We start from the raw sequence: 25399 nt of genomic DNA, 5'->3' as shown, positions 1-25399 counted from the left end.
CACAGCTGTGTCTTGACACTCAGTGATACATGCAACATGGAGTTTTTGGATTGAAACAAGGTAAGTACGCGATGGTATCTCGTCAAAAGTTATGGCGTCTGTAATTCTGCTCTCACCTCCAGATAGGGTTTTGCTGTTTAAAAAACTTTTTTTTTTTTTTAAATGCACTCCTTTCCAAAATCTTTCTTCCCCCAGAAAAGTGAGATTTTAAGCTTTCCAATGATGTATCACACATGCATATCGGACAATTTTGAAATTTGGCCAAATTGAGGGTCTCAGAGTGGAACTTCGAGTCACCTGAGTGTTTTCCGCTAATGATAGATTAATCTGGAGTAGTGGTAAAAAATGTAGTTTCTAGTTTTATAGCAATCGTAATCAGCCATACTGGTATTTTTTTGTTTGTTTTACGTCATCTACGAACAGCCTGGCACATCCGTTTAAATTTCAAGTGTTGCTTTAGAGCTCAAACGTTTGCCCATCTTTCCTTTCGATTTACAAGGTGTACCCAAGAAGTATCAGAGTTTTACCTTGAGCGTGGCGTTACTGGCGCTGTACTGTTCCTTTTCCACTCGGAGTCTCTCGAGCTGCCTGGTCATATCATTGAGTCGCGCGTTGGTCTCATACTTCTCCTCCTTCTGGTCTTGCCACTCCACCCTTTCTGAGGTGTCTTCCATCACCTTCGCAGATCTGCCCCTGTCCCTCTCCCCAAATGTCACTTCTTCCTTCCTCTGGTCTTCCTCCATTCCAAACTCCTTGTCCTGCTCTTTCTCCTCTTGCGTCCTCTCATGCATCTTTTCTTCCCATTTCTTCACCTCTTCCTCTTTTCTTTCATACTTTTTTTCCTCCCATTTCTTCACCTCTGGCTCCTTTCTTTCATTCATCTTTTCCTCCCATCGATCCTGCTCTTCTTCTTTCCTTTCATTCATTTTTTCCTCCCATTTCCTCACCTCTGGCTCCTTTCTTTCACTCATCTTTTCCTTCCATTTCTCCTCTTCTTCCTCTTTTCTTTCATTCATCTTCTCCCATTTCTTCACCTCTGGCTCCTTTCTTTCATTCATCTTTTCCTCCCATTTCTTCACCTCTGGCTCCTTTCTTTCATTCATCTTTTCCTCCCATCTATCCTGCTCTTCTTCTTTCCTTTCATTCATTTTTTCCTCCCATTTCCTCACCTCTGGCTCCTTTCTTTCACTCATCTTTTCCTTCCATTTCTCCTCTTCTTCCTCTTTTCTTTCATTCATCTTCTCCCATTTCTTCACCTCTGGCTCCTTTCTTTCATTCATCTTTTCCTCCCATTTCTTCACCTCTGGCTCCTTTCTTTCATTCATCTTTTCCTTCCATTTCTCCTCCTCTTCCTCTTTCCTTTCATTCATTTTTTCCTCCCATTTCCTCACCTCTGGCTCCTTTCTTTCACTCATCTTTTCCTTCCATTTCTCCTCTTCTTCCTCTTTTCTTTCATTCACCAATTTTCTCACCTCTGGCTCCTTTCTTTCACTCATCTTTTCCTTCCATTTCTCTTCTTCCTCTTTTCTTTCATTCATCTTCTCCCATTTCTTCACCTCTGGCTCCTTTCTTTCATTCTTTTCCTTCCATCTCTCCTCTTCCTCTCTCCTTTCATTCATCCTATCCTCCCATTTCTTCACCTCTGGCTCCTTTCTTTCATTCTTTTCCTTCCATTTCTCTTCTTCCTCTTTCCTTTGCTTCATCTTTTCCTCCCGTTTCTTCACCTCTGGCTCCTTTCTTTCATGTATATTTTCCTCCCAATCATCCTCCTCTTCCTCTTTTCTTTCATTCTTTTCCTTCCATTTCTCTTCTTCCTCTTCCCTGTCATTCATCTTTTCCTCCCGTTTCTTCACCTCTGGCTCCTTTCTTTCATGTAACTTTTCCTCCCATTTATCCTCCTCTTCCTCTTTTCTTTCATTCGTCTTTTCCTCCCATTCCTCCTCCTCTTTCCTTTCACGCATCTTTTCCTCCCATTTATCCTCCTCTTCCTCTTTCCTTTCGTTTGTCTTTTCCTCCCATTTCTTGACCTCTGGCTCCTTTCTTTCATTCATCTTTTCCTCCCATTCCTCCTCCTCTTTCCTTTCACGCATCTTTTCCTCCCATTTCTTCACCTCTTCCCTTTCATTCATCTTTTCCTCCCATTTCTTCACCTCTGGCTCCTTCCTTTCATTCATCTTTTCCTCCCACTTTTCCTCTTCTTCCTCTTTCCTTTCATTCATCTTTTCCTCCCATTTCTTCATCTCCTGTGTCTTCCTTTCACTCGTTTTTTCCTCCCATTTTTTCACCTCTTGCTCCTTTCTTTCTTTCATCTTTTCCTCCCATTTCTCATCCACTTCCTCTTTCCTTTCATTCTTCTTTTCCTCCCGTTTCTTCACCTCTGGCTCCTTTCTTCCTCTCATCTTTTCCTCCCATTTCTCCTCCTCGTCCTCTTTTCTTTCATTCATCTTTTCCTCCCGTTTCTTCACCTCTGGCTCCTTTCTTCCTCTCATCTTTTCCTCCCATTTCTCCTCCTCGTCCTCTTTTCTTTCATTCATCTTTTCCTCCCGTTTCTTCACCTCTGGCTCCTTTCTTCCTCTCATCTTTTCCTCCCATTTCTCCTCCTCGTCCTCTTTTCTTTCATTCATCTTTTCCTCCCATTCCCTCTCCCATTCCTTCTCCCAATCACTCTCCTTCACCGTTGTCGTCTGCCGCTCCATCTCCTTCTGCCGCTTCACCAGGATAACAGTTAACTGCCTTTAAATATAAAAAAAATAAAAGGAGAAACATTATTATAAGTATTCAAACGAATTGGACGTTGGCTTTGGACGGTGATATCGGTAAGTGAACAACAGCCGCTAACACTGAACGTTTATATTCGCGATCACCGTGAACAAAGCCCGATTCGTCTTTCTATCCATGGATTGCTTTAACAGAATGTTAATAATGTTAATGCCATCTTGTTGATTTATTGTTATAATAAACAAATACTTATGTACCGTATGTTGAATGTATATATCCATCTTGTGTCTTATCTTTCCATTCCAATAATAATTTACAGAAAAATATGGCATATTTTATAGATGGTTTGAATCGCGATTAATTGCGATTAATTACGATTAATTAATTTTTAAGCTGTAATTAACTCGAATTAAATTTTTAATCGTTTGACAGCCCTAATATATACATTCAACATACTGTACATAAGTACTGTATTTGTTTATTATAACAATAAATCAACAAGATGGCATTAACATTATTAACATTCTGTTAAAGCGATTCATGGATAGAAAGAAAGAAAGTAGTTCTTAAAAGATAAATGCTAGTACAAGTTATAGAAATTTTATATTAAAACCCCTCTTAATGTTTTCGTTTTAATAAAATTTGTAAAATTTTCAATTAAAAAAAAACTAGTAGCTCGCCATTGTTGATGTCAATAATTACACAATGCTTAAACCCATAAAATCAGTTGCACCCAAGCGCCAGCAGAGGGCGACAAGACTCCAAAAAACACAAGTAACAAGTGGCCAATGGCACTGTGCTGTCATTTTAATCTGTTTGTGCGGGGCATGTGCGTTAATTGCGTCAAATATTTTAACGCGATTAATTAAAAAATTAATTACCGCCCGTTAACGCGATAATTTTGACAGCCCTAACTGCAACATTTGACCTGGACCTGGGACAGCGAGACCTGCTTAATGCCATCTATGGCATGGGTCTACAAAGTATTTATGTTGATCTCTGCACACTGCTACGCATATTCTTGTCTTTGCCAGTGACTGTGGCTGGAGGAGAGTGAGCCTTCAGTCAAATGAAAATAATAAAAAACTACCGACGCCCCACCATATCACAGGGCAGTCTTAACAACCTAGCCATGCTCTTCATTGAGCGTGAGCTTGCTCAAAAACAGGATTTTACTGATGTTATACACTCACCGGCCACTTTATCAGGTACACCTGTCCAACTGCTCGTTAACACTTAATTTCTAATCAGCCAATCACATGGCGGCAACTTAGTGCATTTAGGCATGTAGACAGGGTTTAAGACAATCTCCTGCAATTCAAACCGAGCATCAGTATGGGGAAAAAGGTGATTTGAGTGACTATGAACGTGGCATGGTTGTTGGTGCCAGAAGGGCTGGTCTGAGTATTTCAGAAACTGCTGCTCTACTGGGATTTTCACACACAACCATCTCTAGGGTTTACAGAGAATGGTCCGAAAACGAAAAAAATATCCAGTGAATGGCAGTTCTGTTGGCGGAAATGCCTTGTTGATGCCAGAGGTCAGATGAGAATGGCCAGACTGGTTCGAGCTGATACAAAGGCAACAGTGACTCAAATAACCACCCGTTACAACCAAGGTAGGCAGAAGAGCATCTCTGAACGCACAGTACGTCAAACTTTGAGGCAGATGGGCTACAGCGGCAGAAGACCACGCCGGGTGCCACTCATTTCAGCTAAGAACAGGAAACTGAGGCTACAATTTGCCCAAGCTCATCGAAATTGGACAATAGAAGATTGGAAAAACGTTGCCTGGTCTGATGAGTCTCGGTTTCTGCTGCGTCATTTGGATGGTAGGGTCAGAATTTGGCGTCAAAAACATGAAAACATGGATCCATCCTGCCTTGTATCAACGGTTCAGGCTGGTGGTGGTGGTGTAATGGTGTTGCGAATATTTTCTTGGCACTCTTTGGGCCCCTTGGTACCAATTGAGCATCGTTGGAATGCCACAGCCTACCTGAGTATTGTTGCTGACCATGTCCATCCCTTTATGTCCACAATTTACCCAACTTCTGATGGCTACTTTCAGCAGGATATTGCGCCACGTCATAACGCCGGAATCATCTCAGGCTGGGTTCTTGAATATGACAATGAGTTCACTGCACTCAAATGGCCTCCACAGTCACCAGATCTTAATCCAATAGAGCATCTTTGGGATGTGGTGGAACGGGAGATTCGCATCATGGATGTGCAGCCGACAAATCTGCACCAACTGTGTGATACCATCATGTCAATATGGACCAAACTCTCTGAGGAATGCTTCCAGCACCTTGTTGAATCTATGCCACGAAGAATTGAGACAGTTCTGAAGGCAAAAGGGGGTCCAACCCGTTACTAGCAGGGTGTACCTAATACAGTGGCTGGTGAGTGTAAATGACTTTGGTGTCAAAAAATCTGGGCGCGTCACTGTTTGAGGGCTTGATAACCCCAGGGATGTGGAGGAGGCAGGAACAGGATGTTTAGTTATACTATTTTGTTGCCTAGCAGGCAGCCATAGCACTCTCAGTTGTATTGTATTGTAACCTACCGACAATAGATGGAAATTGTTTGTTTATATTGTGTCACATCACATTAAAGTCTGTTAAATTTAACTGTCCATCTCAAATTAAATAATTTGAAAATGTACACTGTCATTGCTTGCATGCGTTAAAAGTACTGAGTAGTGATAGCATGCTGTTTGGTGGATGAAGACAAAACATCACGGTCGAGGAAACCTCAATAAATGTACTTTCCTGAAGTTTCGGACACTCAAAACATTTCTCTCACACCTCCAATTGCTAAGCTAAATGATATCCCAATGTACGTTTGTGTGGAACTGCCGTTCACAACATCAACAAACCCGATTCCGTTCTCGCTGAAACTAGTAAAGCTCTTTAAAAGGCTATTACAATATCTCCTACTTCTTGAAATAAGAAAAGTGGCTGTTTCTTGTGTAACAAGGGGAATCGATCAAGAGTCAGGTAAGTAGGCCGAGTCCTAGCGGCAACGAAGCCGAGTGTGGCAGCTGCTAGTCGGATTAAACAGTGACCGGCAAAGTGTGGAAGTTGCGAAAAAAAATGTGACAAAAAGAGGAACTGGTCGGACAATAAAAGCATTGTACTAAACCACAGAAAATGCACATGTATGCATTTAAATACTTCTTTATTTGTATACTGTTCATTTAATTTAATTAATCACTCACGCACTCAAATGCACTGTACTCGATGCAATGCGGTGCATCCAGGGAAAGCAACTTCAGAACGAGCATGTAGCAGCGATGAAGCAAATTTATTGGATGATCCTTCATTTAATCATTTATACTGCTTGACGGGGTCCTTAGAAATAATACAAGGACTTGACGCAAAATTCAAGCATTTTTAAACCCTGAAAAGACCACTGTAAAATCAAAGCATTCATGTCCCATTTAACATTAATAGGAATCTGTGCCTGAAATGTACACATTTGTAGACAACCTACTTCTGCAGGAACTCCACTTGAGCTTTTAGTTTGGAATTTTCCTGAGTAAGCTGCTCCTTCTCCAGCTTCCATGATTCTTTGTTTTCTTGTAGTGTTGACAGCAGGGTCTCCTGAATTGGGACAAAAAGTTTCTCGATATCTCTGACAATAAATCAAATCGATGGATTCTGGTCGCACCTTTTCCTTTAGCTCGCTGGAGCACTTGTTGACGGCGGCCTCCAATCGCTCGGCTTTTTGCTTGTGCGCCCTCGAGGCCTTCTTGAGGGCCTCCTTTTCCTGCGAGGTCTGCTCCGTCAGAGCGGCCAGGAATGATTTCAAGTCGTCTACCTCGGCCTTTTGTTGAGTCACGGTTCGATCTAGAGTCTAGACAAGGAGAATGTGTTAGAACATGACGTATTTAGGGCGCACTCATTTGACAGCAGGGCTGATTCAGGGGTGGCTTACCCGCACTTGTACAGTCAGTCGATTGTTTTCTGCCTCCTTGTTGCGTAGCTGGCCCTGTATACGGGCTCGGGTGCCCTCTGCAGACTTTGCTATGTTCAGAGCACTTTTGATGTTTTCCTGCAGTCATTGGGGAATAAAATTGCCCTTTTAACAAGGGGTGGGAACCTCTGGTTACCTCATGATTTGCAATAAAAGGCTCACGATAACGATTTTACGCCTCTGAACCAGCTGGATGCCATGAAGATGCTAGGCAATAGCCAATGACGGCACTACTTCGTGGTTTTTCACTTGTCGCAGCGGGTTCTGGTCTCCATTAACTGAGAAAAACGAGGGATCACTGTGTCACCTTTTCGATATATTGTCACCCTTCTAGTTTAACTCTGCCCGTAAAATTCAAGATTTTTTTTTTTTTTTTTAAACGTATTGGTCCGAATATAAAATGGTGTTTTTTGCATTGAAATAAGACTAAAAAAGTGGGGGTTGTCTTATATTCGCGGTGTAGACATTATACCCATTCACGACGCTGGATGGCGCCAGATATCATTGAAGCGAACGCTGAACTTGAGGAGTAATGTTCAGTCATGACAGATCTCAGCTACTCTCAAGTTTAACCAGTTTGCATTATTTTATTGCAATGTTTTTCCTTATTCAGATTTGTTTCATGACTAGAGTTAGTTATTTCTCACTTTGACGGTTAATGCAGTTATTGCAATTTTGTTGTTTTATCACAATTGATTGGTTTATTTACATCAGTATCTCTCTCCTTTTTTTCTGTCCCCCATAACCCCGTCCAAGTTTGCTGCTTTCTCTTAATAAACAAAACACACTGAATAATCACAATGGGAGTATGTCATAGTCCTATGTGATACATTAAAATCGTTCAGACCAACAGGACACTCTGATTCCCATTCTCTGTGTCAAGCAGCTTGAAACGGACATGTTAAAAAAAAAGAATAGAGTGAGCCCCTTATCCTAACAACAGGGTGAAAGTGGCTAGAATTTCTTGCCGGAACTCTCCAACGTGAAGGTCGCCACAGAGCCAGAAATTTTAAGTATTTATTCATTTCATTTTTATGTGTGTGGGGCACAGTTACTTCTATAACGCATACAAAAACTGATTTACATTCAAAATTGTATTTTTTCAATGATTTGCACAATAAAACAGCAATAACCCCAACCTCCATCTCGTATTTTTTATTTTCCCTCATTTCCTCACATACTAAATGCCAAATCTCAATTTTAACTACCGTAATTTTCGGACTATAAGCCGCTACTTTTTCCCTTCATTTTAAATCCTGCGGCTTATAGTCCAGTGCGGCTTATTTGGGTTAATAGGCAACACATGCCTCCTAGCATGCATTGCAGCGCTACAGATGAGAATAACAATCAAAATTCATGTTCTGTGCTAATTATTTATTGTTACTGTTGTAGTTGTTTTATTCATTGCTTGTTATGGTATTTCGTAACACTTTATTTGACAGTGATGTCATAAGACTGTCATAGGACGGTCATATTTATGACATGACACTATCATGGGCATTACTGAATGCTTATGACATTGTGAAGTGTCATCCGGCAAATTGTCATGAACGCCATTTATGTCCAGTTTGGATCTTTTACATCCATTCAAAAGTGAGATAATTTGCCGAATAACACTAATGACATCTGTTATAAGCGTTCATTAATGCTTATGACAGTGTCATATCATAGTTATGATTGTCTAATGACAGTCTTATGGTGCCAATGTCAAATAAAACCTTACAAAATAACATAATAAATGAAACAACTGGAACAGTAACTGAAGAAATATTTAGCACAGACCATGAATTTTGATTGTTATTTACATCTGGAGCGCTGCAATGCATGCTAGGAGGCATGTTGGACGACAACAGTGTTGACAGCAGGTGGCAGAAGAGGTTGACTCTCCCCCAAAGGAGCACTGATGGCCAAATGAAGCTTCTTGAAGCAAGCTTTGCAACCAATTGGCTCAAATTGTCATGGTGGTTCATTTGGTCTTATGACAGTCGTATGATGCCGCTGTCAAATAAAGCATTACCGGTTAATATCGTTTGGTGTAAATATCCCATAATACAGTGAGGACAGCTGCGGCTTATAGTCCAATGCGGCTTATCTATGAACAAATGCCATTTTCGTGTCACATTTGGTGGGTGGCGGCTTATAGTCTGGTACGCCTTATAGTGCGAAAATTATGGTACTTAAGAACATAGGATGTATCTTAAAATTGAAGTGAATGTAAACATTTACTTTTAAATCATAAGGAAATGAATAAATAGCCTACGTCATTCAAGAAAGGTTTCGGGCAAGTGCCTATTTTTGGTTATGAAAAAAAAAACATTTAAATATATATATATATAGTACTGTGCAAAAGTTTTAGGCAGGTGTCCTGCCTAAAACTTTTGCACAGTACTGTATGTCCAAAGTGTACACTGACGGCTAAGATGTTCTGCACCTCTCCATCAGAGCAAATAAAACTAAATCTGATAAATAAGCCTCTTCAACTCCTTCGTTGCTCTAAAAGATTTGATCCATTTTACGTTGCATTGCCCTTTTTTTGTCGCATCAATTCAATTTTTTTTTTTGCTGTTCCAGAAAACATCCACATTACAACCAATCAGAGCTACAGTGCCTTCAAAAGTATTCGGCCCCCTTGAACCTTGCAACCTTTCGTCACATTTCAGGCTTCAAACATAAAGATGTAAAATTTAAATTTTTTGTCAAGAATCAACAACAAGTGGGACACAATCGTGAAGTGGAACAAAATTTATTGGATAATTTAAACTTTTTTAACAAATAAAAAACTGAAAAGTGGGGCGTGCAATATTATTCGGCCCCCTTGCGTTAATACTTTGTAGCGCCACCTTTTGCTCCAATTACGGCTGCAAGTCGCTTGGGGTATGTTTCTATCAGTTTTGCACATCAAGAGACTGACATTCTTGCCCATTCTTCCTTGCAAAACAGCTCGAGCTCAGTGAGGTTGGATGGAGAGTGTTTGTGAACAGCAGTCTTCAGCTCTTTCCACAGATTCTCGATTGGATTCAGGTCTGGACTTTGACTTGGCCATTCTAACACCTGGATACGTTTATTTTTTAACCATTCCATTGTAGATTTGGCTTTATGTTTTGGATCATTGTCCTGTTGGAAGATAAATCTCCGTCCCAGTCTCAGGTCTTGTGCAGATACCAACAGGTTTTCTTCCAGAATGTTCCTGTATTTGGCTGCATCCATCTTCCCGTCAATTTTAACCATCTTCCCTGTCCCTGCTGAAGAAAAGCAGGCCCAAACCATGATGCTGCCACCACCATGTTTGACAGTGGGGATGGTGTGTTCAGGGTGATGAGCTGTGTTGCTTTTACGCCAAACATATCGTTTTGCATTGTGGCCAAAAAGTTCAATTTTGGTTTCATCTGACCAGAGCACCTTCTTCCACATGTTTGGTGTGTCTCCCAGGTGGCTTGTGGCAAACTTTAAACGAGACTTTTTATGGATATCTTTGAGAAATGGCTTTCTTCTTGCCACTCTTCCATAAAGGCCAGATTTGTGCAGTGTACGACTGATTGTTGTCCTATGGACAGACTCTCCCACCTCAGCTGTAGATCTCTGCAGTTTATCCAGAGTGATCATGGGCCTCTTGGCTGCATCTCAGTTTTCTCCTTGTTTGAGAAGAAAGTTTGGAAGGACGGCCGGGTCTTGGTAGATTTGCAGTGGTCTGATGCTCCTTCCATTTCAATATGATGGCTTGCATAGTGCTCCTTGAGATGTTTAAAGCTTGGGAAATCTTTTTGTATCCAAATCCGGCTTTAAACTTCTCCACAACAGTATCTCGGACCTGCCTGGTGTGTTCCTTGGTTTTCATAATGCTCTCTGCACTTTAAACAGAACCCTGAGACTATCACAGAGCAGGTGCATTTATACGGAGACTTGATTACACACAGGTGGATTCTATTTATCATCATCGGTCATTTAGGACAACATTGGATCATTCAGAGATCCTCACTGAACTTCTGGAGTGAGTTTGCTGCACTGAAAGTAAAGGGGCCGAATAATATTGCACGCCCCACTTTTCAGTTTTTTATTTGTTAAAAAAGTTTAAATTATCCAATAAATGTTGTTCCACTTCACGATTGTGTCCCACTTGTTGTTGATTCTTGACAAAAAAATTAAATTTCATATCTTTATGTTTGAAGCCTGAAATGTGGCGAAAGGTTGATTCAAGGGGGCCGAATACTTTTGCAAGGCACTGTAACTACCTCTGCTGATCACATGTCAGTATGTCAGCCAATTGAACACATAAATGAGTCCAGGCTTTTGCTTTGCTGCGTGCATTCGCACATTGACGTGACTCATCATCGTCAGACTCATAACTGCAGCAGCTGGGGAAACCTCCATGCCGTCCATGGAATAAAATAATTAATAAAAATTGGTGAAAACGGATTACGCTACACAAGCACTTTATTATGATTTTTGTTAATACTTGGTAGATTGTTTTCTTCTTGGGTATGAAATACATGTGTGACAGCTAAGCATTTTTTTTTTTTTTTTTTTACATAACGTTTTGACAGTTGTCGTCATATGTTCGGAATCAAAGCACCGTGTACCGGAACAGCATTCCGGCCCTGAATCTTATACCGGAACTGCGTTCTGGCCCTGAATCTCATACCGGAACTGCGTTCCTGACCGTTCAGGCCCACTTTCACCCTGCCCAACAATCAAGTTGACTATCACAATTTGCTCTATGTGAAAATCTGAAATCTTCTGGTGAAGACTTGACTAACATGTCACATATACTCGCCTGCTCTTTTTGCTGCAGATACATGAGCTCCTCTGCTCGTCTTTCTGTTACACCAAGGTCACCTTTTAGGAGCTGAAGAATAATAATTAGTTCAGTGGTTATTATACACTAGGTCGTTACACCTAAACTAAGTGTGTTTGTAATAGTTTAAAGTAAGCAAGTAAGTAATTGTGCATTATTCACGTAACACACCTCATTTTCACGTTCCATTTGCAGAAGCTTAGTCAGCAAAGCATCAATCTTGGTGCTTGCATCAATCCGATCAGTCTGGTTAAAAGGAAAACACTCAGACTTTCCATTCAAGGCTTAAGATCACATGTATGACAACCAACCTCCTCATCCATAAGCTGGTTCAGCCTTTCTCGCACAACCTGGTTAACATTGCGAAAGACCTCCATTCTCTGTAGCAAGACTCCTTTCTGCTTAACCATACGCTGTCTGTTGGTTGCAAACCATTTTGCATCCTTTGAACAGAAGTGGAAAAATGAGTGGTTCGTGATATTCTACACACGACTTGAGTTAAGACCTACCTTCACAGCGTCTTGGAACGACACGAGCTGCGCCGCTGCAACGACGATGGCGCCTTCAGCATCCATCAGTCTCTTCACGAACGATCCAAACCCTTTGTCGTTGTCGTCAACATTACATGGACTGCGCGGTGATACAACAGTGAGCAGAATTACTCATTTTTTTGTGCTGTTTGAGCCGTTTGAGTACACGTGCTGTCTTTACCAATGGATTTCAACTTGAGGGGTTATGTTAAGTCCAGTGCTGGTCCAGATGGTCTTTGAGACTTCATGAGAGCCATCCAGATCCCCACAAGTCAGAGTCAGACCCAGCTTGGCTGAGGAGCTGCAGCCAAGAGGTTGACTCTGCCGTTCATCCTCAGGACACATAATACCTGTCATTGGTGCAATAATATTAGAGACGTTCCTAACATACTAAATAGCATTTTAATTACATCCATGAGTTATAGTTTAGCGTCCTTCGGCGCCATATAAGCTATATATCAAATAATATATGCATATACGTTTTTTTTTTTATTTTTGCTTGATTTAGCATTTGTTGTCAAGGTGCGTTGTCAGGGAAGCGTGGCACAAACGCCCTCTTTATGACGTTTATAATTTCGTTTCTATCTCGCACAGGACTAAAAGCACACACATTTAAGCGACAGCGCCGGGTCAATTACAAACGGAAGATTCAATATGTTTTTAATTTGTTAAAAAAAAAAACATTACTCACTGATTTGGTTTTGTTTCGTCCGACGAACACCCCATAACACCCGCCCACTCGCTCAATCTCAGTGATTTTATGATGATTGGCTAGTTTCGTAGACTATCTTGACGTCACAATGTTATCTTGCCATCGATTCGCTATATTGAAGGTAAAGTAGGCGGGTTTTCCGGTGATTAAATCCGGTAACAGCCAATGAACTAAAAGGAAGATGGCCATTGGCTGCAACCATAGAAACTAAACGGAAGTTTATAGCTGTAAACTTCGCTAACAAACGACCTCACCAAGATTTATGAGTACGTTTTTAACTCTATATATATTACCCAACCGCTTTTAAAATACCCCTGTAAATCAACATATTGGAGTATAACACGAACTGACGACTGACTTGCCCAAGCTAACGTGCATTCATGGTTTATCGCTGAGTTAGCTTGACAGCTAACATCGCTAAAGCCTTATCACTACGATGTTCAAAGCTAAAATACTACTAATCGGTCCAAATGAGGTGAGTAAATATGGACACATCATGTAAAAGTGTAGTATTTTAACATAGCATTAAGGTTCAAACACGTGTTAAGTTAAGACGAATTGACAATTCAACACTGTTCGATGTTTACTGTTCTTCTCACAGTTGTTTAGTCGTAATACATACCTATTTCAGAGTGGGAAAACCGTCCTAGCAAATTTTCTCTCGGACGCAACAGAAAATGTGGGAGGTGAATACAGACCAACTCAAGCAGTCAGGTACGATCCACCAGACAATCCTGGAAATCACACACAAAAAAAGATTGCATTCATGCTGACATGCTAGTAAACAAGAATCCAGTGTCACCTTGTCATTATGTATTTTTGGGGGATTGCTTGCAGGATACTAGAATATGAATCACAACTGGATGGCTGTGGTGACGTGAAATCATGTGAGGTTGAGCTCTGGGACTGCTCCGGCGACTTCAAGTTTGTTTGATCAAAGCTCATTTTTCCCCACTTTATTTTCGCCATTGAGATGCATTTTTATCTTCTTCATCCTCCAGGTTTGAGTCATGCTGGCCTGCCCTCATGAAGGACTGCAGCGGTGTTGTCATTGTTTTTAATCCCGACATTCCCAGTCAATTGAAAGAAATCGAGACCTGGCATTCGATGTTCATTGCCTCACAAAGCTTGCAGGACAGCCAGTGTCTACTCATTGCGCATCATAAACCTGGCAGCGCAATGGAGGAAGGCCGACTTTCTTTAGGTGATATTTTAAAGCTCTTTAATGTGATAAATGAACTACACTTTACTTTTTTTTTTTTTTTTTTTTTTTAAATCTAGCTTCGCAGCTAAACAGATTTACACTTATCCATTCTGAAATGGAGGAAGAGCCTGAGGACCTGAGGAGAGCTTTCTGCAGATACTTGGGAAAAGTTGTAAATACACTTTCGGAAAGCCGGGAGCAAGAGGAGATGTCCATCATCACGTAGCGGCAAGACCTTTAAAATATGTGCAGGTAGTGCTGTACGATATGACGATCTAACCAAAATGGAGAGACAGCGAGAACCAAAAGTGGTATTTGCCATGTGGCAAAATGGATTTTGCCATGTAGCATTTTTGGATTTTCTGGTCAGTAAGTCTAGCGGTTGTTAAACACCCGGACAACTGAATTTTTGTTTTTTGTTTTTTCACATACACTTCATGCCTTATTGGTAGGTTTAATTGAAAATAATGTACTGCTTTTCCGACTGAGTGTGTGGTATCATCACAAAGTTGGCGTTGTCGTTGTAGACCAGGGGTGTCCAAACCCGTCCTCAAGGGGCGCTGTAGGTGCTGGTTTTTGTTCCTACCAATCGAGCACAGACAGTTTAACCAATTACGTCCTTCTAAAACAAGCAGCACCTGAGTGCAAGCAACTGATTACGCTTGTAAGACACCAGATTGGGGAAAAGGTGTCGTCTTGTTTTGTTGGAATGAAACCCAGCACCCACTGCAGCCCTATGTGGAATAGTTTGGACACCCCTTTTGTAGACGCTTCCATATGTGCTCGTCTTTGTGTTCTTTCAAAATTGTTGGAAACCTTTTATTAATTTTTGGACTAAAACTCAATTTTTATTCTGCCTTTTGGTAAATTTTGCAGATGGGTTTTTTGTGCTGTCCAACAGCGGACTCTTGTGGTCGCTTTGCGACATGGTTTTTGTTGTTTTCTTGCCAATTCAATATGGCTGCGCGACGTCTCAGGCTGAAGCCTATGTTGTAATGTTGTGCTTATATGATCCTTGGACAAGATTTGTCCGTAAGTATGGATGTTGTAACAAATGTACATATTATGTTAAACTGGAAATGTTATACTTTTTGTATGAGACGCTTTTTGTTTATGTTTAGTGAACTTGTCTAGCATGCTAAGCTAACGTTGTTGCTAATGCAGTTGCTTGTGTAGTTTTTTTGTAGTTTTACGACGGTCTAAAGAGGACAATGGTTTGAGGCCATTCTATTAATAAATCAGATAAAAAAAGGTAGAAGTCTGATTATTCAGGCGTCGTTCACTTGCTGTCTAGCTTTGGAAAAAGTAGACGCTTCGGAGTGAGGACAGCATAATTTTAATTTTCCAGACGACAACATTTTGAGACCGTCAACTAAAACGAGAAAATATTTGTATGAGATTTTGCCGACTAAAACTAAACGAAGACAAAAACATTGTGGAACGACTAAAATATGAGTAAGACTATAAGTATTATTGTCCAAAAGACTAAGACAAAAATTAAAAGGGCTGCCAAAAACAACACTGATACACACATACACATGACACACTCCCGCTTACATAAAATGAGCCAGCAATCTGCCTCGCAGGCATCATTTAGTTTAGTGTAAGAAACAAGGTCGAGTTTTAACCTCGTTTATAAATTTCTGCATTTCAAACACTTATTTATTCAGTTTCAGTAATTATGTTATTCCTCCAGTCTGGTCTTTCTCTTTCAGTGACCCATTAGCTCTAAGCATATATATTCTTAACACAAGAAATAATTCTAGAGAGGTTTGAAGGGAATAGGTACCTTTCTCGCAGACACCATATAACTGTCTCCATTAGTCTAACACATTCATTATAGTAAAGCAGTTAGGGAGATGTTACTACATGCCATTTGACACAGTAAAGTTGATTGGCTAATCAGCCCTCGCCTGATAAGCAAAGAAAAAAACGTCATCAGTTCTCCGGTGAGGTCAGGACGCTCCTGTCCTGCCGGGACAACATGTTCATAGCGCCGCGCCCTCGACGTCAAGACATGCGTCGGTTGCCGTGGCAACCACGTCCCAGCCACAAAGGATGACGCACGAACCTGACCGATCAAACCTGCCACAGAGCAAGGATCCCAAGACAACACCCAGGCACGCCTTCCGCCCAGCCCACTCCATCGCAGCTTTCAAAAGACTGAACTTTTAGTGAACAAGGGTCGCTTCTCGGGGACATTCCGATGTATCCGTTGTTTTGCGGACCTTGGATCTAACATTGCCTCTCAGTCGTCTGTTTTGCCTTGTTCTTTGACCATTGTCGACGAATTAATTGTCAACATGTTTTCGGTGAGCCTTCTTTAAACCGTTCAAAATGGAGTCAGTACAAAGGGTTAACACCGGAGCGAACGCACGGGATTTGGCCTCGCCGGCCTTGTATGAGTACTGTAAATTGTCATATACGCACTGTTGTGCTCGGTTATATTACCACTACATCACTACTATCTGGAAGTCACTTATTTACTTTATTCCCAATCTGTGCACACTGCAACCAGGGTCGGCCATGGGTAACTAGATGCCCCAGTCGAAGATTTAGTTACCCCCCCCCCCCAACCCCCCAAATGACAATATATATATGTAGTCCCTGACAAAAGTCTTGTCGCTTATCCATTTTGTAGAAACAATTGCTAATAACCTGACTTTTAATTATTCAATTGGTTGCAGAAATGGCTCATATGAAAGCTAAGACCCTCCCAAATGATGTTGAATGTACAAAAATATATGTTTCACTGAAAAAAGATTTATCATTTAATGAAGACATAAAGGTCAAATTTTGGCAAGATGAAAGTTTTGTCGCCTACAGAAAGTAGTGTGAAAATTGAACAAAAGATGTACTTCAAATACAAAAATATGTTGCATAACATAAGCGAATTAAGCAGTGGTGCTGTGAGACCCAAATTTAATATTTTGTATGACTTCCATGGGCTTCGGCAAGGATTCATACAATTTATTGATCATCAGGAACATCAACGAAAGCAGTCTTGCATGCCTCCCAGAGTTCATCACAATTCTTGGGTTTCGTCTTCCATGCTTCCTCTTTCATCCTACCCCAGACATGCTCAATAATGTTCATGTCTGGTGACTGGGCTGGCCAGTCCTGGAGGATCTTGATCTTCTTGTATGAATCCTTGCCAAACCGCATTGATGCAGTCATTCAAGCCCATGAAGTCAGACAAAATATTAAATTTGGATCTCGCAGCACCACTACTCTATTATGTTATGTAACATATTTTTGTATTTGAAGTACATTTTTTGTTCAATTTTTACACTACTTTCTGTAGGCGACAAAACTTTTGTCTTGCCAAAATTTGACCTTTATGTCTTCATTAAATGATAAATGTTTTTTTCAGTGAAAAAAAAATATTTTTGTACATTCAACATAATTTGAGAGGGTCTTAGCTTTCATATGAGCCATTTCTGAAACCAATTGAATGATTAAAAGTCAGGTTATTAGCTATTGTTTCTACAAAATGGATAAGCGACAAGACTTTTGTCAGGGACTGTATATATATTTTTAGATATTATATATTTTGTAAATATTGTATTTTAAAAAGTTCAGCGGTGTAAATCCGCCACTGTTTATGGGTCACCTGAAATGAGTGAATAACCGTACCACCCCCTACATTAAAGTCCCATTAAAGTTCCCATTTTTCCTCTGCCTCCTTTCATCACTTTCTTAAAGCAGCACCTAAGAGCTTGGACCTTTTCATATTAAAAGTTTTTAATGTCTTATTAAAAGCAACAGAAGTGAGACATTCATTTTTCAAAGCACTAGCCGCTAACACAGTGGGGTGATTCGCAACTCCTGCCCCATTAATTTGTTAGAAAATGATGGGGAAGCGCAACATGAGAATTTTTTCCCCACCAATGCAATTTGGCGCCTCCACCACTAGATGGAGCCCTCGGCAATCGCCTAGCTCGCCTATGCCCAGGGCCTGAGGGTAACCTGTGTTTTTAAATTAGCCTTATTGTACTCTTGCTTTTGTTTTATGTGGTACAAATTATGGGAAAGTTTTACTTCTCGTGGTACTCAATAATAAAATGATAAAAAGGGCTTTCTAAACTATTCTATTTTACTCTATTAACATGGAGTGAATTCAATTCAATTTTATTTGTATAGCCCTATATCACAACAAGGTTGTCTCAGAGGGCTTTACAGAGTCAATTTGATTCACAGTCAGATACAGTAGATGAATGAGATGAGTTCATGTCCTGGGCAAGCCCAATCTTAGAACCTCAATGGCGGCAAGGAAAAACTACCAAAAACCCAGCGGGAAAAAAAACCTTAGGGAGAACCACACTGAGGAGAGATCCATTCTCAGGATGGACAGGCTATAGATGGACCAGGACTGATGATGGGTATTAGCAGAAGGAGTTCCAGTTTGTAGAGATGCAATGGGGTGAGGGAACATGAGGGGGTCCGTCTAGCCAGATGAGACGGGGGCGGGGGGAACGGGGACACCGGGTGACTGGTGATGAAGTGACTAGTCAACTAGATATTAGAATGAGAAAAGAGAAATAAAGTAAAGTCAAGTGGTAGGTAGAGTGAAAAACGGGGGATAGGACACAGTGGCTGTACTTCCCCAAGCATTATAGCTCCAAGGGCAGCTTAGACTGAACTGTGAGTCCAGTCTGTTTTCAACTAGCCTGACCACAAGCTTTGTCAAATAGGAAGGTTTTTAGTCTAATCTTAAATGTACAGACTGTGTCGGCCTCTTTAATATTAGCTGGAAGCTGATTCCATAAGACAGGAGCTTGGTAACTAAAGGCTCTAGCTCCCACTGTACTTTTAGAGACCCTGGGAACTACCAGTAGACCTGCATTCTGAGAACAAAGTGTTCTGTTGGGGCGGTAGGGAACCAGAACATCTGTGAGATAAGATGGCCCCAAACCATTAATAGTCTTAAATGTAAGAAGGAGGATTTTAAATTTAATTCTAAACTTGACTGGAAGCCAGTGAAGGGCTTGGAGCACAGGGGTGATGTGCTCTCTTCTATTAGTTCCTGTTAAAAGTCTTGCTGCTGCGTTCTGGACTAGCTGAAAACCTTTTAGGGAACTTGTAGAACAAGCTGCGAGTAAGGAGTTACAGTAATCCCATCTAGATGTAACAAACGTGAATTAATTTTTCTGCATCATTTTTAGACAGAATATTTCTAATTTTGGCTATGTTGCGCAGGTGAAAAAATGCTGTTCTGCAGTTTTTTTTTTAAAAAATATGAGCTCTAAATGATAGGTCTGGGTGAAATAGTACTCCTAGGTTTTTAACTGTGGTGCTGCAGGCTACAATCACATTGTCCAGAGTGACTATCTGGGCAGTTAGAGAGTCCCTCACACTTTTAGGGCCTATTATAAGGACTTCTGTCTTTTCAGGGTTAAGTAAAGGATAATTAGTGTTCATCCAGGCATTCACATCTCGGACGCAGGTACTTAGTTTATTCAATATTTAATTGATAAATACAATTGTGTGTCGTCAGCGTAACAATGAAAATGAATGTAATGTTTTCTGATGATATTGCCTAAAGGCAGCACATACAGCGCAAACAAGTTGGGCCCGAGGACTGACCCTTGCGGCACACCATAACTGACTCTGGTATACGGTATTTACATCTCGGACACAGGTACTTAGTTTATCCAATATTTAATTGATAAATACAATTGTGTGTCGCCAGCGTAACAATGAAAATTAATGCTATGTTTTCTGATTATATTGCCTAAAGGCAGCATATACAGCATAAACAAGTTGGGCCCGAGGACCGACCCTTGCGGCACACCATAACTGACTCTGGTATACGGTATTTACATCTCGGACACAGGTACTTAGTTTATCCAATATTTAATTGATAAATACAATTGTGTGTCGTCAGCGTAACAATGAAAATGAATGCTATGTTTACTGATGATATTGCCTAAAGGCAGCATATACAGCGTAAACAAGTTGGGCCCGAGGACCGACCCTTGCGGCACACCATAACTGACTCTGGTATACGATATTTACATTTCGGACGGAGGTACTTAGCTTATCCAATATTTAATTGATAAATACAATTGTGTGTCGCCAGCGTAACAATGAAAATTAATGCTATGTTTTCTGATTATATTGCCTAAAGGCAGCATATACAGCATAAACAAGTTGGGCCCGAGGACCGACCCTTGCGGCACACCATAACTGACTCTGGTATACGGTGACGATTGCTGGTTTACATTGGCAAACTGGTACCTATTAGATGAATAGGATTTAAACCAGCAGAGGGCTGCTCCTCTAATGCCTATGTCCCATTCTAGTCTCTGCAATAAGATATTATGTGAATGAGGTAGCGTTTAAAAACATTGAGTGTTTTGTAAGTGAGCCAGTTTATAAATTCAACTGGAGATTAAAGCATTTTTTTATCCCCATTGTAAATAACAAGGCATCCCTCTAATTTTCCCACTAATTATACACCAAGGAAAATTGAAGTTTGAATGGATTTTATTGCCATATAAAATACAAATATACATTAGTGTTTAAATGAAAGAAACAGTGATCATAAATCATATAGTACATTTTTTAGCATGTTAGTGTTACGTTGAGAAAACAACTGGAAAAAACTCTGCTCCTGTGATCTTGTCATAAAATCAAACTAACAGAGGCAGATTTCCTCCATTTTGGCTCCCACTGTGAGAGCAGCGAAAACACTTATCATGTTTCAAATGATAGTGAGCGGGTCTTTTGCCGTTTTGAGAAGGCCTAACTCCAGTTCCTGCTGAACTGAGCCAGTGCTCGATGAACATCCAACTGTTATCAGCTCAATAGGCACAGGAGGTTGAGCCCAGGCAGCCGCGCCCCACCCTGTGCTAAACAGAATAGAAAGCCTTTCTTGTCATTGTGCAGAGTAGATTTAAAGGGTCGCCATAGTGTAATGTATTGTCTTTTATGATGCTCCTTGCCCTTCCTAGGCTGTGAGAGCCGATAATGACCTTTTGTGCTGTTTTCATCACCCTTTGCAGTTTTCTCCTGTCTGTTTCTGTGCAGCTTGTGTGCCACACTGATACCACCACAGGGGGAGAAATAGAACACATAAAAGCAAAACCTTTGGAGTGGTTAACTTTTTAGTCTTTTCTCGAAATTGCCTTTAAATCAAAGACTATTTTTAATTATTTTTTCCTTAATCATCTTTTTATTTGATGTCTTCATAGTTTTATGAAATGGTTAAGGTTTTATGATTGCACCAGTTTGACCTAAGGGGGAAAAAATGCTGTACTTGATGATTTGTCTAGTAGTAAATCTAACCAAAGCTCTGGTGAATTTTTCTGTTCTCATTTGTGTTTTGAAGTTGGTTATTTAAGTTTTTTAACCCTTTATTGCCGAATGTATCACATTTGATACACCTAATAATTCATGATTTTGAGACCAATTCAGAATTTAGACATTTCTTTTTGGGAAAAAAAAAAGATGGATGCAAGTTAACACATGCATCTGCAGGTTCCATGAGAGAAGATATTACAGCGCTTATTACACATATTCATTTTGACTTCTGTTTTTACAAATTTGAAAAAAGGTTTCGTTAAGGACCTTATTTTTCAAATTTTGGGATTCTCTGATAATTGCTTCATGTTGCAGGTATTTAAGGGTAATTTTTTTTAAATTATCTTTTTTGCCTCACTAACTAAACAGATCTCATATGAAAGCTGCGTTCATGAATTTGTTGTCAGTTGGTATTACAATTTCAGATATTAATTGTTAGCAGAATTAGTATCACTGTATTGCTATCAGCAAACAAATGGAGGAAAAAAAGTGGGGTATGTGTGCTACAGTGAAGTGTAGAAAATTAGCTTACTGTATATTATTCCCTAATATAATGATATGTATGGATGTTCAAAGGTTTTTTGGAATAATATTCTTCTTAGACTCAATTCTCTTTCATCTCGTATTTGGTTTTGTCTTAGAATGTAATATTTGGTCTTGTTTGTATATTTTTTCTAATATAGCATATTGTTTATGATATGCTGTGAACAGTAATGATTAGTTTTCTCTCTTTATATAGATTATTACCGTATTGGTCCGAGTATAAGACAGCGTTTTTTGCATCGAAATAATACAGAAAAAGATGGGGTCGTCTTATATTCGCGGTCTAGACATTATACCCATTCACAACGCTAGATGGCGCCAGTTATCATTGAAGCGATGTTCTGTCATGACAGATATCAGCTACTCTCCCCATTCACGACGCTAGATGGCGCCAGATATCATTGAAGCGATGTTCTGTCATGACAGATCTCAGCTACTGTCAAGTTTAACCAGTTTGCATTATTTTATTGCAATGTTTTTCCTTATTCAGATTTGTTTCAAGACTTCAGATACAGTTAGACTTCACTTTGATGGTTAATGCAGTTATTGCAATTTTGTTGTTTTATCACAATAGATTGGTTTATTTACATTTCAAAAACCAGAAGCCATTCATTTACGAATGTGATTGCACTTTAGTTTACAGATTTAAATGTTCAGATACTAAGATTTGAATGAGGCAAAATAACATGCTTTTTCTCTCAAATATATTGCTATAATAATTTGTTTCGGATGTACTGTAATTATTTTCTGTATAAAAATTAATTTGGTGTTCAAAAAGTATTTTATCAAACTTGAGTCTTGAAAAAGAGGGGGGTCATCTTATAATCAGGGCCGTCTTATATTTGGGCCAATACGGTCATATCTTCCACTGTTTTTTGTTTGTAATTAGTCCAATATTTCTATCCTTTAAAAAAACTGTCTGGTATTTACGCATTTTCTTTCAGTAGTAATTTTCCGATTTAAAAAAATATATATATTTATGTGTGCTATATTATGTTCCATAATCTAATTTTGTAATAACCTACACTGCTCGCCAACGGCACCCCTGAAATTCTGTCATATAATGCTGAATTTCTCCCAGAAAATGATTCAAATTATAAATGCTTTCATAGTAATATCCTCATTTTATTTTGGTTGCAATGAAAAAACACAAAAGAGAATGAAAAAACAAATCATTATCATTTTACACAAAACTCCAAAAATGAGCCGTACAAAAGTGTCGGCACCCTCAGCCTAATAATAGGGAGCACAACCTTTAGACAAAATAACTGCGAACAACCGCTTCCGGTATCCATCAGTGAGATTCTTACAATGCTCTGCTGGAATTTTAGTTCATTCTTCTTTGGCCAACTGCTCCAGGTCTCTGAGATTTGAAGGATGCCTTCTCCAAACTGCCATTTTCAGATCTCTCCACATGTGTTCTATGGGATTCAGGTCTGAACTCATTGCTGGCCACTTTAGAAGTCTCCAGTGCTTTCTGGGTCATTGTCATGCTGGAAGACCCATGACCTCTGAGGGAGACCCAGCTTTCTCACACTGGGCCCTACATTATGCTGCAAAATTTGTTGGTGGTCTTCAGACTTCATAATGTCATGCATACGGTCAAGCAGTCCAGTGCCAGAGGTAGCAAAGCAACCCCAAAACATCAGGGAACCACTGCCAAGTTTGACTGTTGAGACCGTGTTCTTTTATTTGAAGGCCTTGTTTTTTTCCTGTAAACTCTGTTGATGCCTTTTCCCAAAAAGCTCTACTTTTGTCTCATCTGACCAGAGAACATTCTTCCAAAACGTTTTTGGCTCTCTCAGGTAAGTTTTGACAAACTCCAGCCTGGCTTTTTTATGTCTCTGGGTCAGAAGTGAGGTCTCCCTGGGTATCCTACCATAGAGTCCCTTTTCATCCAGACGCCGACTGATAGTGCGGGTTGACACTGTTGTACTCTCGGACTGCAGTACAGCTTGAACTTATTTGGATGTTAGACGAGGTTCTTTATCCACCATCTGCACAATCTTTCGTTGAAATCTCTCGTCAATTTTTCTTTTCTGTTCACATCTAGGGAGGTTAGAAACAGTGCCATAGGCGTTACACTTATTGATGACACTGCGCACGGTAGACACAGGAATATTCAGGTCTTTTGGAGATGGACTTGTAGACTGGAGATTGCCCATGCTTCCTCTCAACTTTGCTTCTCAAGTCGTCAGACAGTTCTTTGGTCTTCTTTTTCTCCATGCACAATGTGGTACACACAAGGACACGGAACAGAAGTTGAGTCAACTTTAATCCATTTTAACTGGCTGCAAGTGTAATTTCGTTACTGCCACCACCTGTTATGTGCCACAGGTAAGCAACAGATGCTGTAAATTACACAAAAAACAGAAGCACACATGATTTTTCAAAGGGTGCCAAAACTTTTGTCCGGCCCATTTTTGTGTTTGTGTAAAATTATAATGATTTTATTTTTTTTCCGTTCTCTTTTGTGTTTTGTCACGACCAAAGCATTTGTAATTGCAATCATTTTCTGGGAGAAATTGAGCATTATCTGACAGAATTACAGGCAAGGCAAGGCAAATTTATTTATATAGCACAATTCAACACAAGGCAATTCAAAGTGCTTTACATCACATGAAGATCATAAAAATCACATTTAAATCAATACAACGTAAAAACCAAGACAAAAGATCGCATTTAATCACAAATAGAATAAAAATAAATAAATAGAAATAAAACAAAAATAAAACAAAAACTACTACTACTAATAATAATTGAAATCAGCAATGGGTATAAGCACAAGAGGAATAGAAAGCAAGTAGATTGAAATATATAGACAGTTATGGATATGCAGTGCTAAACAAAGCGTTTTTAGCCCTGATTTAAAAGAGCTAACAGTTTGAGCATACTTCAGACGTTCGGGTAACTTGTTCCAGAGGTGAGGAGCATAATAACTAAATGCTGCCTCACCCTGCTTGGTTCTTGTTCTTGGAACATACAGAAGACCGGTTCCAGACGACCTTAGGGGTCTAGATGTCTCATAGGACTCTAACAAGTCAAGCATGTATTTTGGTCCAAGGCCATTAAGTGTTTAGTAGACGAGCAGTAGTATTTTATAGTCTATCCTTTGACTCACTGGAAGCCAGTGTAGCGATTTCAAAACTGGTGTAATGTGGTCCAGCTTCCTTGTATTTGTGAGGACTCTTGACTCTGGACTCTTCTGTACTAGCTGCAGCTTCCTGACTGATTTTTTATCAAGACCTGTAAATATACAGTTGCAATAGTCCAATCTGCTGAAAATGAATGCATGCATAAGTTTTTCCATGTCTTGCTGAGTCAGAAGCCCCTTAATTCTGGTTATATTTTTTCGGTGGTAATAAGCGGATTTAGTGACGGACTTTAGATGGCTATCAAATTTTAGGTCTGAGTCAATAATTACGCCAAGGTTTCTGACTTGATTTGTAGCTGTAAGTGACAAAGTGCTTAGTTGCCTGCTTATCTTTGACCTTTTCTTTTTTGGGCCAAAAATGATCACCTCTGTCTTCTCCACATTTAACTGGAGAAAATTCTGGCACATCCATTACAGGGGTGCCAACACTTTTGACCAGCAGTGTATGTATTTTTTTCCAAAGT

At 40.0% G+C, this 25399-nt stretch overlaps 2 protein-coding genes across 9 annotated transcripts in view; one reads left to right on the top strand and one right to left on the bottom strand.

Annotated features, from left to right (window-relative positions):
* LOC130930195 (golgin subfamily A member 6-like protein 25) overlaps nt 1-13843 on the bottom strand; it is a 39985-nt gene extending 26142 nt beyond the window's left edge. For 2 of the 6 annotated variants that reach the window (XM_057857971.1, XM_057857975.1), the window contains exons 1-10: nt 12709-12818; nt 12199-12367; nt 11997-12117; nt 11799-11930; nt 11659-11733; nt 11467-11538; nt 6657-6773; nt 6390-6575; nt 6213-6322; nt 528-2733 (exon numbers count right to left, since the gene is read on the bottom strand). In XM_057857971.1, the coding sequence (XP_057713954.1) occupies nt 528-2733; nt 6213-6322; nt 6390-6575; nt 6657-6773; nt 11467-11538; nt 11659-11733; nt 11799-11930; nt 11997-12117; nt 12199-12362 (3183 nt within the window). In that variant the 5' untranslated portion in view covers nt 12363-12367; nt 12709-12818. Of the gene's footprint in view, nt 1-527; nt 2734-6212; nt 6323-6389; nt 6576-6656; nt 6774-11466; nt 11539-11658; nt 11734-11798; nt 11931-11996; nt 12118-12198; nt 12368-12708; nt 12819-13351; nt 13476-13531 lie in introns of those variants that run through there. The other 4 variants (XM_057857972.1, XM_057857976.1, XM_057857974.1 and 1 more) reach the window with 4 other exon arrangements.
* ift22 (intraflagellar transport 22 homolog (Chlamydomonas)) lies at nt 12849-16516 on the top strand. Of its 3 annotated transcripts, none has more exons than XM_057857989.1 (5): nt 12849-13204; nt 13331-13443; nt 13567-13653; nt 13731-13933; nt 14011-16516. In XM_057857989.1, the coding sequence occupies exons 1-5, from the start codon at nt 13166-13168 to the stop codon at nt 14157-14159; spliced, it is 591 nt and encodes a 196-aa protein (XP_057713972.1). In that variant the 5' UTR covers nt 12849-13165; the 3' UTR covers nt 14160-16516. The 3 variants fall into 3 exon arrangements, with proteins under 3 accessions (XP_057713972.1, XP_057713973.1, XP_057713974.1); XM_057857990.1 differs by having other exon boundaries at nt 12864-13204; nt 13361-13443; XM_057857991.1 differs by having other exon boundaries at nt 12942-12995; nt 13361-13443.
* The last annotated feature ends 8883 nt before the right edge of the window (nt 16517-25399 follow it).

This window comes from Corythoichthys intestinalis, chromosome 14, assembly GCF_030265065.1.
Source record: "Corythoichthys intestinalis isolate RoL2023-P3 chromosome 14, ASM3026506v1, whole genome shotgun sequence".
NCBI classification, from domain to species: domain Eukaryota; kingdom Metazoa; phylum Chordata; class Actinopteri; order Syngnathiformes; family Syngnathidae; genus Corythoichthys; species Corythoichthys intestinalis.
Note: the sequence above shows the minus strand (reverse complement) of the source record. Positions and strands in the feature narration are given on the sequence as shown.

Coding starts and splice junctions, on each gene's coding strand:
- ift22 (XM_057857989.1), top strand. CDS start 13,166: ATGTTCAAAGCTAAAATACTACTAATCGGTCCAAATGAG. Junction 13,205..13,330: donor TACTAATCGGTCCAAATGAG/GTGAGTAAATAT, acceptor TTCTTCTCACAG/TTGTTTAGTCGTAATACATA. Junction 13,934..14,010: donor GGAAGGCCGACTTTCTTTAG/GTGATATTTTAA, acceptor TTTTAAATCTAG/CTTCGCAGCTAAACAGATTT.